This window comes from Hippocampus zosterae, chromosome 14, assembly GCF_025434085.1.
Source record: "Hippocampus zosterae strain Florida chromosome 14, ASM2543408v3, whole genome shotgun sequence".
Classification (NCBI taxonomy): Eukaryota; Metazoa; Chordata; class Actinopteri; order Syngnathiformes; family Syngnathidae; genus Hippocampus; species Hippocampus zosterae.
In genome coordinates, this window is record NC_067464.1 from 8,886,404 (window position 1) to 8,905,905 (window position 19,502).

At 42.2% G+C, this 19,502-nt stretch overlaps 3 protein-coding genes across 10 annotated transcripts in view; 2 read left to right on the forward strand and 1 right to left on the reverse strand.

Moving 5' to 3' along the window:
- Positions 1-8,961, forward strand: part of ryr3 (ryanodine receptor 3) — an 83,707-nt gene extending 74,746 nt beyond the window's left edge. For all 8 annotated transcript variants that reach the window (XM_052085936.1, XM_052085939.1, XM_052085938.1 and 5 more), the window contains 16 exons: positions 92-1,422; positions 2,092-2,150; positions 2,486-2,657; positions 2,742-2,828; positions 2,913-3,107; positions 3,596-3,726; positions 3,810-3,852; positions 4,958-5,085; positions 5,147-5,207; positions 5,283-5,429; positions 5,578-5,712; positions 5,799-5,955; positions 6,454-6,518; positions 6,612-6,712; positions 7,426-7,477; positions 8,084-8,961. In XM_052085936.1, the coding sequence (XP_051941896.1) occupies positions 92-1,422; positions 2,092-2,150; positions 2,486-2,657; positions 2,742-2,828; positions 2,913-3,107; positions 3,596-3,726; positions 3,810-3,852; positions 4,958-5,085; positions 5,147-5,207; positions 5,283-5,429; positions 5,578-5,712; positions 5,799-5,955; positions 6,454-6,518; positions 6,612-6,712; positions 7,426-7,477; positions 8,084-8,179 (2,960 nt within the window). In that variant the 3' untranslated portion in view covers positions 8,180-8,961. The remainder of the gene's footprint in view (positions 1-91; positions 1,423-2,091; positions 2,151-2,485; positions 2,658-2,741; positions 2,829-2,912; positions 3,108-3,595; positions 3,727-3,809; positions 3,853-4,957; positions 5,086-5,146; positions 5,208-5,282; positions 5,430-5,577; positions 5,713-5,798; positions 5,956-6,453; positions 6,519-6,611; positions 6,713-7,425; positions 7,478-8,083) is intronic.
- The window catches only part of LOC127614637 (serine protease HTRA2, mitochondrial-like), a 221,440-nt gene that overhangs the window by 149,696 nt on the left and 52,242 nt on the right, over positions 1-19,502 (reverse strand). The gene's annotated exons all lie outside the window — the stretch shown is intronic.
- On the forward strand, positions 15,121-19,226 carry LOC127614645 (transmembrane protein 179). The gene is given in 5 exon segments (XM_052085980.1): positions 15,121-15,168; positions 15,171-15,622; positions 16,747-16,884; positions 17,791-17,869; positions 17,954-19,226. Coding segments are annotated over 5 exon segments (891 nt in total). The 3' UTR covers positions 18,128-19,226.

Sequence of the window (19,502 nt, forward strand, 5' to 3'; positions counted from 1 at the left end):
CAGCATGTATGCAGAATGCAAAACGCAACAATGTCATCTGCACAATGAATACGATTTGTGTGATGAATATCCGTTGCTGATCCCATCACAGGAAATGTTGTCAACGGGACCATTGGAAAACAAATGGTGGACACCTTGGTGGAATCGTCCAGCAATGTGGAAATGATCCTCAAGTTCTTTGACATGTTCCTCAAGTTGAAGGATCTGACCACGTCGGACAGCTTCAAGATCTACGACGCCGAAAGCAAAGGTTTCATCTCGAAGAAGGATTTCCAGAAGTCCATGGAGAACCAGAAGCAGTATTCGCAGTCAGAGATTGAGTTTCTTCTGTCTTGCGCCGAGGCGGATGAAAACGACATGTTCAACTACGTGCAGTTCGTGGAAAGATTTCATGAGCCCGCTAAGGACATCGGCTTTAACGTGGCCGTTCTGCTAACAAACCTCTCGGAACACATGCCGCACGATGCTCGCCTCTCGACATTCCAGGACCTGGCCCAAAGTGTCCTCAGCTACTTTGAACCCTACTTGGGTCGTATCGAGATCATGGGCGGAGCCAAGCGCATCGAACGAGTCTACTTTGAAATCAGCGAGTCGAGTCGAACCCAGTGGGAGAAGCCTCAGGTGAAAGAGTCCAAGCGACAGTTCATCTTTGATGTTGTCAACGAAGGCGGAGAGAGCGAAAAGATGGAGCTGTTTGTCAATTTCTGCGAGGATACCATTTTCGAGATGCAACTGGCATCTCAGATTTCAGAGCCGGACCCAGTTGAGCGTCAGGAAGAAGACGACGAGGACGACAAACAGAACCTGGCGGAGAACCAGCAGGAGGAGGAGGAGGAGGAAGAGGAGGAGAATATGAGGTTGGAGTCTTCATCGGCCTTTACCATCGCTTGTGTCTCCATGAGAAAAAGCATCTGCCACATTCGCCAGTTGCTCACTTTCAAGAGCATGAAACGGCAGTACAGAAAATTCCGGAGGATGAGCGTGAGGGAGACGGTGCATGGCTTCTTTGCTTTCTTCTGGATGATTATCACCGGCCTCCTCCACTTTGTGTACAGCTTGGTTTGGGGTTTCTTTCATATTTTGTGGACCACCATGTTTGGTGGTGGCCTCGTCGAAGGGGCGAAGAACATGAAGGTCACGGATATTCTGGGAAACATGCCGGATCCCACTCAATTCGGGATCCACGGCGATGTGTTGGAGGCAGAGAAGATGGAGGCGCATGAAGCATCAGCCTTGACCGAGATGGGTCACATGGTTCAGAGGGAAGTGGCGGAGGCGGACCTGATGGCCGAGCTGCTGAACATCCAGCCAAAAAAGGAGGGTAAACATGCAGCGGAGCCCGGATTAGGGGACGTGTCCGAGGTGGTTGTCGGGGGTGACGCGCCGTCCATAGCCAGCGCTGTCAAGCAGAAGAAGGCTCAGGTGAGTACCATCGAAAACGGCGGAACCTTCAATCGAACACAATCTGTTCAGTCCGTGTAATGCAAACCGTACTAAGGATAAGCAGTCTACAAAAATTGCCACCAACTACCATTAAAAATTGAAAGAAATATTTTAATACTCCTCCGATACACGTGTAAGGATCGAGTAAGGCTAAAATAAAGTCAAACGACTCACGATTTGAAGATGCCTGAAAGATGGCGATGTTTGCAAAGTGACACTGTCATGTCGTGGCAGAGGTATTGAAAGTGTCATGTCGCATTCAAAAAACTTGTGGGAGGGGAAAAAAAATAAACACGGGTGCTCCTCTTTTTCTCTGTGAAGGTTCGTGAGATTTGGTTATCATGCATGACGATCGAATGTTTCAAGCTCACGTTTTGTTTGACTTTTGAGGTATATGGCTTGAAATGCTTTTCCAGTTTAGCTTTTAGGGTGTTTAAACTTTGAGGTTATATTGCACTACATTTTGTATTTACATGGGTGGTGTTTTTGGTAGGGAATAATTACTGAAGCCACAGGTGACAATATTTAATATTGAAACATGATCTGGTCAAAAATAGGCAATATTTAGAACCGAATCTGCATTTGTAAAATAAGTGCAATGACAATTTCCGCTGTAGAAGTTTATGTCATTGTTCATCTGTTTTCTAGATGGCTGCAAAGAAGAGGGCTTCAAATGGAGACTACAAATCTGATTCAGAGAAAGCAGAGTCAGTGTTTTGTCTTTTTTTGGGGAGGGGGGGTACTAAATTTAGAGGGTGGCGGCACTGTGGGTTCGATCCTATGTGGAGTTTTCATGTTTCCCCCGTGCTTGCGTGGATTTCCTCCCACATTCCCAAATCATGGCCGGTAGAGGTTAATTGATCACTCTAAATTGTCCATTGGTGTGATTGTCTACAGTATGTGTGCCCTGCGATTGGCTGGCAACCAGTTGAGGGTGTCCCCCCGCCTGCTGTCCGAAGACAGCTGGGATAGGCTCCAGCACCCCCCGCGACCCTCGTGAGGACTTTCCTGCCACATGTGTCTTAAATGTTTCTTGGTGTAGCTCTGACGATGGTGAGAAGAAGGACCACGACAAGGCCAAAGATGAAGCCCCTCCTGAGCTTTCACTGGAGAAGAAGGTCCCCAAGAAAAGACTCAGCATCAAGAAAGAACCACCGGAGGCCTTCACGGCCAGCTTCTTTGCTGGCTTGGAAATCTACCAGACCAAGATGCTGGTCAGATTATATTTCTATGACAGACCCTCCAATTAATGACCGATGACTATTTGATGGATATTTGTGACTTCTTGCATTTTATAGAACTACCTGGCCAGGAACTTCTACAACTTGCGATTTTTGGCACTCTTTGTCGCATTTGCAATCAATTTCATTCTTCTCTTCTATAAAGTGAGTCAAAAAAAATGCATCTTGCAAACATGTAAAAATAAAAAACAAAAATATTTGACTTTTTAAAAAATATGATGTTATAAGGTGACTGGCGATAACTCTGATGAGGACCCTTGGAATGGTCGAGGGAGAACTGAGGAGGAGGAAGAAGAAGACAGCTCTCTTGAATATTTTATCCTACAAGAGAGTACAGGATACATGGCGCCAACACTTCGCTGTCTAGCAATACTGCACACTGTTATATCTTTTTTGTGTGTCGTGGGATACTACTACCTGAAGGTACACACATACCTGCCCAATGAACTTACAGACAGTACAAATACAAATACGGTTCGCTATATCGACAAAAGCATTTGGGCCCCGTATTCTTTTATGACATGTCGAAAGCTGCGAGCGCTTCAAAATGACCCCTTATTTGGCTTTTTCCAATTCTGAATTCAAGATTTCTAACCAGTGCACTCATAAAATCAAACAAGCCTCAGGGGAGGTAAGAAACCCTAAGAGCCTCTGCGTGTGTCAACATGTTAATAGGTAAAACATTAAAGTGTATGTGAACTGTAATATCCCCCCGTGCTTTTATTTGGTGACATCTTGTACGGCGACAGTTAAAAGCCCAAATTCTGCATGACTGCGGATCAGAATTTTCCCTTGGAAGATTCCACTGTTCTTTTGTCTATATAGCGTACTGTCCAAATGAAACAATTTATAAAACAGATTACCAAAACACCACGAAGGACTAATTGAATGACTTATGGTGTGCCTATAAGGTTCCTCTAGTGGTGTTCAAGCGTGAGAAAGAAATAGCCAGGAAGTTGGAGTTTGCTGGACTCTACATCACAGAGCAGCCATCAGATGACGACATTAAAGGACAGTGGGACAGGCTGGTCATTAATACGCCGTACGTCCGGCTTGCCGATTCATATCCTTTCTTTATATTTCCAAGAGTGTCACGGTATTTTTTTTTTCATGCTGTCTTGTCAGGTCTTTCCCCAACAACTACTGGGATAAATTTGTCAAACGAAAGGTAAGGTATTGAGCATTTGATATTCTCAAACCAAACTATTGTATCTGTGGAGTAGCAGTCGCTAAATCCTAAAAGGGTTTGCTTGGATAAGAAAACATAGTTCTTAATTATTATTTATTTTTTAAAGATGCCAGTTTGTTTCCTTAGCATCCTATAAGTGCCTTCGAGCAAGGGACCAAACCCTATTCAGTAAAGTAATAATAATGCAATAATTGTCAACACCAGTGGTGATTGAGTGAATGAAGAATCTCTGTTTCAGCCTTGTTTGTCACTGGTGTAAAATGAATTTCTCTTTTGAGGCTCAATTGTATGACATTATCACATTGCAACGCAGTTGATTTCGGGGTTAGAATGTCTGGTTTACAGTTTGAGAGTGTGGTTTTGAATCCCTGCTTGTTTGGGTTTTCTCAGGGTAGTCTGCTTTCCAGATATGAGGTTCAATAAAGACTTCAAAATATCCATATACTGTAAAAAAGAAATTCAAGACAACAAACTCATAATTTAGTTGGGCAATTCAACAAAATATGTGGAGTTTGTTTAGCTCCTGTGAAAATTGGCTTGCCCCGATTTTCAACAAAGAACTCAAGGTTTACACAACTAATTGTCCCTAATATTGTCCCGCAATTTACGGATTTAAAAACAACTCTGCAAATTGTTTTGAAGAAAACAACTTTCTTGCTTTGTTGTGCTAACTGACATTGTTGTGATAAATATCACCAACAAAAAACAATTTTATATATATATATATATATATATATATATATTATATCAAGCGGTTCGGAAGATGAATGAATGAATATATACCAATCACGGGTGTACTGTGAAAAGCACAATCTGTATTTCATTAATTTAAGAAGAACAACTTAAAAATGTATATAAATTCCCTGTTATTAGCAAGCAACCAGTCCCTGGTATGCCTACCTCACCTATCAACCAGAGTCAGCTGTGATCAATTCCAGCTAACCATAATGAGTACATGTGCTATTTAAAAAAAATGCATGGAAGTTTTCACACCCACTGATACCAAGCATGTAGAATACTAATATTCTGCAAACATCAGTTGGGGACTCATTCCCCTGTTCCCCTGCTCCTGTTTTGCTTGTAGGTGATCAAAAAATATGGTGATCTGTATGGCGCCGAAAGGATTGCAGAGCTGCTGGGCTTGGACAAAAGTGCTCTGGATTTTAATCCGACAGAGGAGGCTGTTACCAAGGAGGCATCGTTGGTGTCCTGGTAAGAGATGAGATGTCTAAGAAGAAACTTCTTGATGAGACATACCTTTTTCTGTCAACAGGTTGAGCTCCATCGATACAATGTATCATATTTGGAAAATGGGGGTGGTGTTTACAGACAACGTAAGTATGAATGCTTAGATCGATGAATACATGCATAAGAGAATTGAAGTAACTTCAAGTGCCTTTCCTTATCAGTCATTCCTTTACCTTGGGTGGTACACGACTATGTCCATTCTGGGCCACTATAACAACTTCTTCTTTGCTGCACATCTACTGGACATCGCCATGGGATTCAAGACGCTCCGCACCATCTTGTCTTCCGTTACCCATAATGGCAAGCAGGTGAGGCACAGCGTACCCGTGACTGTAATATTTTTGTCCATTATAAAATACGACCAGCCCTGGGTGTAGAATAACCGGTCAACCATAACCCTATAATGGGATGTTCCTTTCTAACAGAGTGGCTATGCTTGTGTGTGTGTGTGCGCAGCTGGTGTTGACAGTGGGTCTCCTGGCCGTCGTAGTCTACCTCTACACTGTGGTGGCCTTCAACTTCTTCAGGAAGTTCTACAACAAGAGCGGAGATGACGACGAACCGGACATGAAGTGTGACGACATGATGACTGTAAGACAACGACTCTAATAGCCCCCCCCCCCCCCCCCCCCCAGAGTGGAATCCGTGCAAGTGTAAGAGTCATCTTTCCTCCACAGTGCTACTTATTCCACATGTATGTCGGTGTGAGAGCTGGAGGTGGCATCGGTGACGAGATTGAAGACCCGGCTGGCGATCCCTATGAGCTGTATCGCATCCTTTTTGACATCACCTTCTTTTTCTTCGTCATCGTCATCCTCCTGGCCATCATCCAGGGTGAGACGCGTCGTCGCGACTGTGCACTGGACCTTTTCCTGTTCATTTGAATGTAACCGGCCTGGTCGGCACCCCCGCTCGTGTATATATTTTATACTACGAGTTTCGCTCTTTCATCCATATCCATTTGAAATGATTAATATGGTTACGTATTGTTGTAAACCACAAGCCGTGTCATAGATATTTCCTGCATTTCCATCGCTTGACAGCACGTAGTGGAAGGCTGTGTCACACTTGCAGATTTCAGAAATGTATTTTTCTCAATGTTTGGAAGCTTCCATGCAATGAGATAATTTGATATAATTTGCAACATTGTGCAACTGCCATTCAAATGATGAATCGCCGCAAAATCATAAGCTGAGAGAGACTGGGCCAGTCGTAAAATATTGTGGGAGAACTTCGCACACTGACTGTCCAACACTATGAAGATCACACACATCGTAGCCTTCTATCCTTCAGTGAAGGCATCCATGAAGTTAAATCTGTTGATGGTTGCAGGTTTGATAATTGATGCTTTTGGAGAGCTGAGAGACCAGCAGGAACAAGTCAAAGAGGACATGGAGGTGAGAGATTTCAGACAAACGGAAATAGAATCAACCCAAGCGATGACCTCCCTTTTCCTCCTCATCCTTATGATTTCTTCTTTCTCTCATCAGACTAAATGTTTCATTTGTGGGATCGGAAACGACTACTTTGACACAACGCCTCATGGCTTTGAGACTCACACTTTGCAAGAGCACAATTTGGCCAATTACCTGTGAGTATTCCACCATTAGAATAGTTCAATACAGTATTATCTTTTTCTGTATCTATGATGAAGTTTTTAGTTCTTAATAGTCGTACCAAAGTCACCCAAGGCACCCCCATCCGCTTATACAGTAAACATTCAAGAAACTTTCAGAAATTCAATTCTCTGTTGCAGAAAATGTGAAATAAACATTGGAACCACATGACATTGCTTGGCAAGAGCCGCTGAAAGGAGAAGTAATCTAATCCTCCATTCATTCATGTTCTAATCCGCTTATCCTCACAAGGCTCGCGGGGCGTGCTGCAGTCTACCCCAGCTGTCTCCGGGCAGTAGGCGGGGGACACCCTGAACTGGTTGCCAGCCAATCGCATGGCACACATAGACAAGCAACCATCCGCGCTCACAATCACACCTCGGGAAAATTTAGGGTACTTAATCAGCCTGCCATGCATGTTTTTGGAATGTGGGAGGAAACCTGAGTACCCGGAGAAAACCCACGCAGGTCCGGGGAGAACATGCAAACTAACACAGGAAAGCTGGAGCCGCAATCGAAACCTGCACCGCCGCACTGTGAGGCCAACGTGCTAACCAGCCGACTACCGTGCCGCCTCTACCGAACACACATAGCTTCATTTTGTTTTGTCTGTTTTTGTAGTGTTGCTATGACAGATATTTGTGTTTCTCTTTCATTGACTCTGCTTTGTTTCATTTATTCATTCAAGGTTTTTCCTGATGTACCTCATCAACAAGGACGAGACTGAGCACACTGGCCAGGTGCAGCATGATTTGTTGTGATCAATTGACATTACACTGAATCTGTCACGTAGCAAGGTGGTGGTGGACCCCAAAAAGCAGGCAGGAGGGAGGAGCAGGGTGTATTCTAAGAAGTGTATTGATAAAACACAGAAAACTAAATCCAAAACTAAGTTATGAAAATAAAACAAATCCGAAGTAACAAACAAAAAACATGGCAGAAACTAAAAATTCTCAATAACAAACATGACTGAAACAAACATGACAGTAGCATACCAACAGACACAAAAACATGACAGCAGTAAAAAGCAACAATGATTGGCACTGAGTGTTAGTTGTATAAAAGGACTCCTGCCCTAACAATTACATAATGACCAACAGGTGTGCAACTGCAGAGGGAGCCCTACAGTGCCACCTGTTGGTCCCAAACCAAATCATGACAGAATCAGAACCGGTGTGACCACACGTGATAATAAAAAAATATATATATTATTTGAAATTATTGTTTCACAACCTATGATAATAATACCCTTGTAAATAAAAGCATGCATGCCTGTAAATAATGAAACATACAGTCAATTAAGCAATTTGCTACCATACTTTTCTTTGTGTGCGTATGTGCCTCAGGAGTCATATGTGTGGAAGATGTACCAAGAGCGGTGCTGGGATTTCTTCCCAGCAGGAGACTGCTTCCGCAAGCAGTACGAAGATCAACTGGGATAGAGCGGATGCTTCCTCCTTACCTTCTTCCGAATGGGTGCTGCTTCTCTAATCTGCACCCATGAACTCCCCTACTCACACTAAGCAGAGTGGGACACAAATGACATGTTTAATTTAGCAAGGAAGAGCGCTGCCCTCGCCACCCTCACTTCAGATGTCAGTCTCCAATTCACCTCGTCAGGTTTTGAATTTGCAGGGGACAGCATTGCCTTTTACTCTGCATAACCCCCCACCCCACCCCACCCCCTCCCACACACACAATCATTGCACAGTGTTACGTTGTCCTCTTGAGAAACTAGTGGGGTTTGTGGGGGTGTTTAGACAGTTTGTCAGTCAGATTATGCACAAGAATCCAACCTGATTATTTAGAGAATTTTGAGACTTAATGCCAAAAGAAGAGTGAAGTGTGTTTGTCATGTAACCTTGCAAGTGAAGTGTTGAGGCAAACGGTATTATGTCAAATATAATTTTTAAAAATTTGTTTTCCATGAAGTGCCTTATATTGTAGTAGCAAGTCTACATTACAAAGAAGCTATGCAAAACTTTGTGCCGTCTTTTCTTATCGTAAGTAATAGAATACAGATCCACTTTTCTTTCATTAACATGAGAGAAGAACATGTGATTTATTTGTTTTGCTGAATGCAGCGTACATGCAATGTTACATGTTGTAGAAATGACATCCGAGTTGACTTGGAATCGCTATTGTACGGCCGTTTGTATGTAGTAGCTTTGCGGATTTGTGCATTTCTTTCGATGGAACAAGAATAAACTAGTGCCAGAAATGACTTGCCTCTCTGTTGTTTTTGAACTTCAGTTAGAATATATATACACGAGTATATTGGCCTTAATTAGTGTACAATACTTTTCTTTATTTTGCCATATTTGTTTCGGCAATATTTTAGTGCCGATACAATGTGCCTTCAGAATGATGAAAATTATATAACACCATACCTACTCCTCTTGAAGATACTTTCATGATCATGCTGAGCACTATGAGCACACACTGAATTGTAGTCTACCTAAAACATTCCTATGATTCTGTATGGCAAACTAGCATATTATCATTTACACAATTAAATGAAGGCAATGGACCTGAAAGTCAAGGAGATTGAAAAAAAAAAAGTACACTGAACCATAACGCGTCAAGCTTGGAATAACCCTAACCCACAAGATGGCACCACAGACCACTGTTTGTGAAAGAAGTCAATTAGGTACTTGCACATCTCCTCTGCGCATGCGTTCGAATCGGGTTTTTTTTAAAAAAAGAGGTACTGTACTATCATTTTTATACAAGAGAATCCTGCGCGCTGGGAATTTTATTTTATTTTTTTATGTTTTCTGCTTCAAACAAACAATATTAATAAGACAGTCACAACAAGTACTCAACCTGCTCATCACTCACTGAAGTGTGGATGATCAGTAGTCTGTAGGGGGCGCTAGTGCTCTACACTGTACAGCCTCATCGATGATCTCATGGTGGTCTCAGAGGATTTTGTTTCATCACGAGACGGCATGTGATCTCTTCATCAGTACCGCCCGCTCCTCGAGTCCCTTTTCATTACTTTTCTCCTGTCTTCCAGCATCAACATCAAAGCCTGCCATGATATGTCATCTTCTAAACGAAGGCCAAAATTTCATGGTGGGATGTGAGTGACCTGTCTGATAACCTTTTCTTTGTCCAAAAAAGAACACCATCATAATGTTTGTGATTTGATTCTGCAATTCTGCAAATACATGCTGGGTTAGAAGGCCAAACATTGTCGTATAATTGGCAGGATATGAGCAGATAATTGTTTTAGCAGTGTTTTATTGGATAATGATTTCAGTGTGACGCACTCGTCTCATTATTTAGTTTACAATTTGGGTCCATATGGCATCTGGCAGGTAAAACTTCATTAAGTCATGTTTGCTGAGCTTGTGTGTATGTGTGTGAGAGAGAGAGAGAGAGAGAGAACGAGAGACCGCCAATTATGTGAGTGTTACAATGCACGTTTACACTGATGCCATGACATCTATTTACAAATTAGGTCAGAAATTTGACAAACTCTCCTCTTGGATGTAAATGTCATATCTATCTACAGTGGGGAGAACTGGTTCGTAGGCGATTAAATACTTATGTCATGCAATAATATGCTAATTAATTATTTAAAAATCATCAATTGTGATTTTTCTATCAACCTACATACCGGTACTTGTATCTATCTAGCTATCTAGCAATCGAGCTATCATGTTTTCTGTCTCATGTGACCCGGTGCCTTAAAGCACAGGTGTCAAACTCAGTTCCTGGAGGGCCGCTGTCCTGCGTTTTTTCCAAGTCTCCCTGTTGCAACACACCTTATTCAAATGATCAGATCATTAGCAAGCTCTGCGCAAGCCTGACATTGAACCTGTTCATTTGAATCAGGTGTGTTGCAGCAGGGAAACTTGGAAAACATGCAGGACAGCGGCCCACTAGGACCTGAGTTTGGCGTGTTGGTCGAAGCTGCACAGTCTTGATGAGCGTACGATCACCAAATTAAACAGCGATAGTTTTTGTGATGTAGGTTCAACCGTGCCAGTATTAGCACATAACAAGGGTTTTATGTTGTATTGGCTAATTGTATGTGTTTAAACAACACTGTGGATTCAACAGGAGGAGATGAATGGCCTCTATTAAGAGCATTTAATCAGTGGCTGGCCCAGTGCTCTCAGAGGGGGAAGATGAATGTCTACAGGATATTTCATCAGACCTAGCACATCAGTGTGCAGGATATGAGCTTCTAATTCTCTCTGTTTTTGTTTTGGCTTGTTTTCAGGCACACAAAGATGGCAGGATTGCTTCACAGGACGCCATTAGAACTGGCACAAAAAATATATATATATACAGTATATACTGATATACTGCATATATACTGTATATTCAAAAGAAAGCACAGTATGGGACACAGGGCATTTTGTGCATTTGAATATGAATACTCCGAAGTAATCTAATTGGTTATAATAAGCTCAGAGGACAGAACATTGGAAAGTGTTTGACACATCCGACTTAGAGTCGAAAGGTTAAACGAAATCTGCGATTTGTCCATTGTGAGAAATTGTGAATGTGAGTTTAAATGCTTGTTTGTTTGCACAGAGACTGACAGGTAACCAGTCCAGAATGTACTCTTCCTCTCACTATAAGTCAGCTGGTCCAGCTCAGCTGAAACCCTGATGAGGACAAACACAATTAAAAAAAAACAAAAAAAAACGGATGGATGATGAGCTTATAATAGAGTATTTGGACAAAAGAAATATAGTATCCATATCGTTGATCATAGACTGACTTTCTTAATGCTCGGCAGCAACGTTCCCTCTAAGGTGTGCGCGTGAGCAATTGGGTAATTGGCGCATAGGATGCCCACACTACATTTCTACACTCATTCCTTCCTTTCCACATGACTTTAATCTACAAACAGGACACCAGACTATTCCCCCTTCCATTATGGTTTCAGCAGTGCGACCGAGGGTGAACACTCACTTGTCGGATAGTTTTATGTGTACGTTGACACGCATTCACTCACACTCACCACAGACGAGAGGCTGCAAGCGCGCCATTCGATAAGTCCAAACATGGACGTAGTTAACGAGCCCCTTGAATGAGGCTCTCTTGCGAGTTTCAAAAGTCAGGTGACGAGACTTTTTTTGTGTTTTATTAGATGACATGTTTTCCAATGTGTGAACATAGTTATACATCCATCCATCCATTTTCCGAACCGCTTGATCCTCACGAGGGTCACGGGGGGTGCTGGAGCCTATCCCAGCCGTCTTCGGGCAGTAGGCGGGGGACACCCTGTATCAGTTGCCAGCCAATCACAGGGCACACAGAGACGAACAACCATTCACGCCCACACTCACACCTCGGGACAATTTAGAGCATCCAATCAGCCTGCCATGCATGTTTTTTTGGAATGTGGGAGGAAACCGAGCACCCGGAGAAAAACCACGCAGGCGCGGGGAGAACATGCAAACTCCACACAGGGAGGCCGGAGCTGGAATCGAACCCGGTACCTCTGCACTGTGAAGCCGACGTGCTAACCACTGGACTACCAGGCCGCCCACCTAGTTATACAGACTGGTTTAATTAATTATACTTAAAATCACCTGTCTGTTGAAAATAAAAGTCACAAACTTGGGCCAATTTTATTCAGGTCCTAAGTCTCCATTTGATGATATGTTCTATTTTGATATAAAGGTAATTAGACCTTATATACCTTGCTATGATCGCAGGTTTTGGACAGGTGTGATATTGGTTTGGCCACCGTGTGCATGTCTGGTGTTGCTCACAGTGGTCCGAGGAATGCTCAGGGTGTTTGTGTGCATGCTCAGAAGAATGAAGTAAAACAAGTGTAAATATACAATCACTATCGTGTGATGAAGGTCCAGCACTGGTGTCACACAAAACACACTTCAAACCCAAGCTACAAACAATGAGTTTTCCCCTCAGGTATAAGCCAGCGATCATTTAGCAAGCCCAAAAAGAAATCTGCCATCATTTGCTGGATGGGAAATGGAAAAAAATTGAAATCCATTGTGGTAGTGTATCAAATCGCTATTCACTTCCAAATATTTGTGATCTTAAGCGACTATAGCAAGGTGTCGCAAACCTGCCCGTGTTGTGCATCTACTTGTCACCAATAAATTGCTTTCTGTGAGGGGCCCCTGCTATTTTGTTGTCCTGCCACGCCCTCCCACTCTCTCTATTTCACCTGAAAAGATGAATCTTCTATAATGTATTTCTAAGCAATTATTAATCATGTGTGAATTATTAAACCTTTCGCTGATTAAAATCCGACCAAATAAATTGTGCAGCCGGCGTGTGTTGTTGTAATGTTGCGGCCGACGCTGCAAGGACGTGCGGTAGACAATTTGGAGCGTAAATGCATCTCATTTCATGGTGTCCTTGAAAGCACACTTTAGATTGTTCAGCGCGCTCGATAAAGTGTATTTGCTTTGCCGCCTTCGCATCTCATGAAAAATGGATGACCCCCTATTTGCTTTCTGCTGCCCATTGCTCTCTCTCGTCTGAATCCAGGGACTACGTTTGGCTTAGCATCTTCCTCCTCATCTTCCTCACCCCCACACACCCCTCTACACCTCTGTAGTCTGTTTAAGGGGGCCGGAGGTTCGGGAATAACATATTTCAGCCTGACACACTTTTGCAGTTGGTGTCCCCTGGGTGCTCGGTTCATGAGCCCACACATACTGTTTTATTTAGAAGTGAGGCTTTGAGGACCTCTACGTGTGGGTGTGCATGGAATCGCCCTTTCACGTTTATTTGGAATGCCCCGTGGAGTTGTCTGCTCATCCTCTACATTTGATCCTGTATCAAACTTTGACAGCAGACAAGCTGTGTGTCAACACAACATCACGTTCAGCCAGATTTTTTATTTTATTTTTGTGCGTGTGTCTTCTAAAAATTCTTCTCACAGTCTGGATTCATTGTGACCAACAGTAAAAAAGTGCTTACAGAAACGCATAAAATATATAAAGAAGCTCAGGCAAGAAATGACGAGATCTTTGCTGTCAACATCTTCATGCATGCTAAGCTAACACACAATAACCAAGTTAATATGATAACATGTTATAAATGTGCGGAGGGGTGTGGTGCCAACGAAACATAAATCACATGCAGAGTGGATGCAAAATTATGCGCTTTGCATGATGGATACAAATAGCCATCTGATGTGTGCACGGCTCTCACATAAATACTTGTCAGCTCCACTGCAGAAACTAAATATCTCACAGCACATGTGGCTATTCATTTTCTCCGATTCCAAATGAGTTGATGAAGCTGAATCGTCGTTGCCTGGTCCTCAGCAAGTTCTCTTGCTACATGATTTGAATGTTTGATTGTTTTGTAAACTGTATTCGTAACGATGCCATTTTGTTAACAGGCCTCCATATAACACGAGCTATATAGTCGAACAGTGTTTTCCCCCGTTAACAGCACTGTACAGGTACTGTTGACAAGGAAACCACGTACCACATATCAAGCACAAAGAGGACAATTAATGGAAATTATCCACTAGAGGGCACTGTAAGCGGTGCCAGATGGATTTGGTGGTCCAGATGGACCCTGTGAAGCAAATCAAATGAGCACCCCTGGCTCTGACTTCAACACTGCCACTTTTTTTTTAAACAAACAACACTCATTTGTGTTGACCAAATGTTTTGTTCGATAAAAGGTAAAACACAATTGTACATTTGATCTGGTCTCTGATCCTATAGGCCGAAATCTAATTCTATACATTATGGGATGTAGTTTAAAACTATTAAATATGCAGATGTTTAATTATGAATTGGAAAATTCAGTGGTCACAGCAGCAACCCCTGAATCAATACCCCAAATTAATGGCTTACATGTTTAAATATATTAAATTAATCTAACATGAACATTTATAATCATGATTATGAAAATATTTTATGGAGCCCGCATTAAATTAATTCATTTTGAACGCCTTAGGCACAAGCTTTTTTTTTGCAATGAAATTCTCTCTTGGCGTTGTAAAAGGAGAAGTGAGAAGCAACACCATATAAATGGTGCTTGTTGCAGTAAGATTGGATATATGAAGTAATGTCTTTAAATTAAAAAATAAACGATGGACTTATATAATGTAAGTCCAGTCAACATCAATGTAAAAACACAAAAATATTACATTGCGCAAACATTGAGTGAATGGCTTTGTATTTTAATAACTAAATACACACATACACAGGAATGTTTTTGACATGCTGGACCTGGAATTTGGTTGTCTCGTTATTTTTTTTTATAGAGATTAAATACATATAAAAACGTGTGGCTTTAATTTCGCAAAACAACCATCCTCTCAGAATCCAACGGGGACGCATGTTGTGAAGTCATAAAGCATACATGCGTATATGTTGATAACCCCTGAGCCGCTCCCCCCAAAAAAACAGTTCTATTAATGTCAGGCATGCCAATGACAGTAGTATTTTTTAGAACAGGTGTAAAAAGTAACTGTCAAGACGTATTAGAAACGATGTGGCTTGAGGGCCTCCCGTGCTCGTTAGTTTTCAGAGCTGTGAGTCTTTGGATGCGGCACCTGCCCCTACTGCGCATGCGCAACCTCTGCAGGACCCTGCACTGAGGAGGGAGACGGATAAAATGGCTCTCGATAATTTAATTTTCGCTCAGTGCGTTCTTTATTTTTTAGCCTTCCTGTTTGGGTTCATCGCCGTGGTGCCTCTGTCCGAAAATACGGAGGACTTCGGTGGCAAATGTTTGCTGTTCACTCGTGGGATGTGGCAGAATGAGAACATCACGGTATCGAAGCAGCGCTTCATCGTGGAGGAGTGGGGAGCAGAGTCCTCCTGCAGCTTCATCGCTTTTGTCGGGATAGCCTCCCTCATATTGTCCGCAGTGCAGGCCTGGAGGCTGCTGTTCTTTTTGTGCAAAGGACATGACGAGTGAGTACTGGCCGTGCCCATGTTCTCATTTCAACATCGTCCACATCCAACGCCCCGATTGCATGCTACTTTGAGCATCACAAACAGAAACACAGAAGAATATCTGTCATGCTAGAAAAATGGAGGGAACACATACTGCCAGCTCACGCCTTAATAGGGCTCTAAGCATAGTTGGATTTCATGTGTTGCAAATAATCATAATAATAATAAGTATAACAATGATAATTTCATGGATTGCATGATGGTAGCTGGAGGACCCCAAAAAGCAGGAGGAGGGTGGACAAAATGTATTGAACAAAAACAGGAGTACACTGGAAAAAAAATAACTAACCGAAGTATACAACCAAAGTAACAAACAACAGAAACCTATGACAGAAGCAAAACATGACACACACACAATGATCTGACCAAGACTAACAGAACCCACGGAACTAAATACAAGCAAAGTGACGGGACAACGAGAAACACCTGGACAAGACACAAAGGGTTCAGCGAGCTGATTGGTTCAACACAAACGACTCAGATGACGAGAACAGGTGGAAACAAAAAAGGCACACGAGGGAACAAAAACAAATGTAATCTCAACAAAAACATGACACATAATCATTTTTTTGGTCTCTAATGGCTAGGAAACCCAAACAGCCACCACGTTTGCTTATGCCTTAACTTGTCTGGGACTTATTGTTACAAGGACCAAGGCCCGCTGCAAATTGTGAAAAATTTGCAAGTGACATCCCCAAAAGGTTTATAATGGAGCAAGATGACATAAGATGGCACAAAACAATTATTTTAAATTATTTTCAACACCTGAACTCACGTCAAAATGGTTCCTTGGCACAAAGTACAACTAAGTACTTTAGTGAAGCTCCTCAAATAACTCACACCTAGATGCCTGGTGGCACCAAAGTTCCATAAAGGTTTGCGATTACGTATGTGAAATGGTGAATACTCCTCATACTCTGGCTTAATAACATGCATGTCAGGATAGTGGAAGATTCAAAAATTTCTATCGATATGTATGCGACTCTGAATGGTTAGTTCTATCTGTACTATGCAACAGGCTCCAGTGCACCCGAGACCCAAATGAGGATGGATAATAATTGCCCACCATTTTTTTTCTGCAGCTCCATCTTCAATGCCTTCCTCAACCTGCTGATAAGCTCCTTGGTGGTGTTCACCGTCTTTCTGTCGAGCACCATGGTCAGCGTGGGATTCAATTTGTGGTGCGACTCCATCACCGAGGGTGGCACCATGCCCAGCAGGTCGGTGAATGACCCACCACATCTTTTTTTTTTTTGCAAACCACAAAATAAACAAACACAAGAGACAAAAGGCTATGTTTTGATCCAAGTCGGATCAGCTAGAGTTCCGAGCACGCTTGACTGATAATGTAAACCAGGGGTGCCCAAACTTTTTGGATCGAAGATCTACTTTTCGATCAACTAACCTCACGGGATCTACCCTTACCGGCGCGCGCACGCACACACACACACAAATTTAAGATTTACCTGCTTTATTTTATTTTTTAAATATTTTTTTTTTGTGAAAATGAGACTGATAAGATGATTAGTGTGCAGTGTATATTAACACAAAAAATATATTACTAACATGTACAAAGACAAACAAATGGTTGTTTGTTTTTTTTCTTCTCGACACTCCTCGGATCTACTTGGGACCTGTCTTAGATCTCCCGGTAGATCAGGATCTACCTAATGGGCATCCCTGATGTAAACCAACGCTGGTCACTCGTTGGTCAACCAGATTTTTCATTGCGGTGTAAATGTAATGTTAGAGGATATGACTTCAAACGATGAAAAATAAACACACATGCTAATGTTAACTAATGCTGAAATTGTCACGTCGTTAATAAATAAATAAATAAATAAATACCAAAATAAATAAATCCTTCTGACTTATTGAAAAGAAGCAGAGTTTTTTGGGTTTTTTTTTTTTTCAAAATTGCAGCCTTTGCGATTTGAAAATTGCATTCTGTCATTGCGCTGTGCATTTGAATTTGATTAATTGTTCAGGCTTATTTTCCAGGTCCCAAAGGTCACCACTAGACACGACACGTTAGTCATCCTGACATCTAGGTTGATGTGTCCGCTACTGAGTGTTCTAGTTCTATGATGTTATTTTGTGACAGTAACGTGTCCTATTTTACATAGCTGTGAAGACATGCAGGACACTGACCTGGAACTGGGCCTGGACAACTCTGCTTTCTATGATCAGTTTGCAATAGCTCAGGTGAGTTCTCCTGTCATCATCCCAAAGAGCCAACAAAAAACCTCTGTCACTCGCCATGAAAACACATTTCTGCCCCTCTCGTAGTTTGGCCTGTGGGCTGCGTGGCTCACTTGGCTTGCCATCGCCGTGCTGGCCTTTCTCAAGGTTTACCACAACTACAGACAAGAAGACCTGCTGGACAGCCTCATCCACGAGAAGGATCTGCTGCTCGGACGCTCCTCTCGCCGCAACTCGGACCTCAAAACCGGCCTCATCTAGAAAGCAGAAGATGCGCGCACACACACACAAACACACACTTCAAGTTTATTGCCATGAGACTCGCCAATGTTTGCCTCTGTTGACAATAAATATCAGTTGACTTTTGCTCCCGTTGTGCAGAGTGAATAGAAGGGTTTACCTTTGTCCTCTAGTTGATTAATTTCCGCGAAGGAAAATCCACGGGTTGTTGTTAATCCTTCCCTGATTGAGTCCATTCACCCACTAGTTTCTCTTTTAATCTGATCGTCGAGCTCGTACCAACGCGTTGCAAATGCACTCCCCGTTTGAGACTCAGAAAAAGGTGTTAAAGGCTTGGACACGTGGTCGGATCATGTCTTTGTAAAACCTTGTGTATGAGACAAAATGCATGGCAAAATAATATTACAATTGCTTTTAGATTTAAATGGATCATACCATATATCTCGTTTTATACGCCAATCAATGAGACTCGTGTTATTCGAAGTCCACACTTCATCCTGCATGCTGTGGCAAAAGTAATAAAACGGCATGCTTTTGTGATGTTCCTGAACTGAATGATAGTTATTAAAAAAATAATAATACAGTAATAACTGTACTTCTGCAGTCTGTCCCCAAATGCTTTTCGCAACTGGTGTCAAACCGTATCTCAGGCTACTCCCTACTATTTATTGCCATCATTAAACAGTCATACTGTGTGCCATAAAAGAAGCAGAAAAATGACTGCATGCATCTCACAAGAAAGACGACCACCATTGGATGAGTTTTATTCCAAACAACTGAAATCATAAAAGAGAAGGAACCAAGAAAACCCTTCGTGAAGGCACTTCATACAAAGTGACCAAATGCGAAATGCTACCAAGCTAATGTGTGAACAAATGTCTTATTTTGGGATCCTTTTTTTTCAAGAATAACCCTTATTTGCTTCCATATAGTTATTATATATTCAATATTGCCTTGACATAATCCACTCTCCATAAAGTCCATTAAGAATTACTCATCATTGGTAAATACGGAGACATATTTTATTGCTCATAACGAAAAGTACACCGTGTGTTGTGCTCCTATAATTTAAATGTGTATGGCGGTGTGAGTTGTGCTTTGATAAAGGAGACTCACATAACTGGTTCCATTTGTCGTTTGTGTATTGCCTCAAAATCACCTAACAAGTTGAACATGCTCCAACTGTAACTCACCCTGACATTGATCAGACACCGCAAATGAAAACTGATTGTTGCTTTTGGAATGAAATATATAGCCCAACGTCCACAATGAGAAACCTTATACAAAGTCTGATCAGATGTGCTTTCCAGATGGATTGTCTACCGGTCTTGCAATGAGACGGAAAGCAATATCCTTCTCCTTCTCATTTCACCCGAATAACAGCTGCCAAATACAC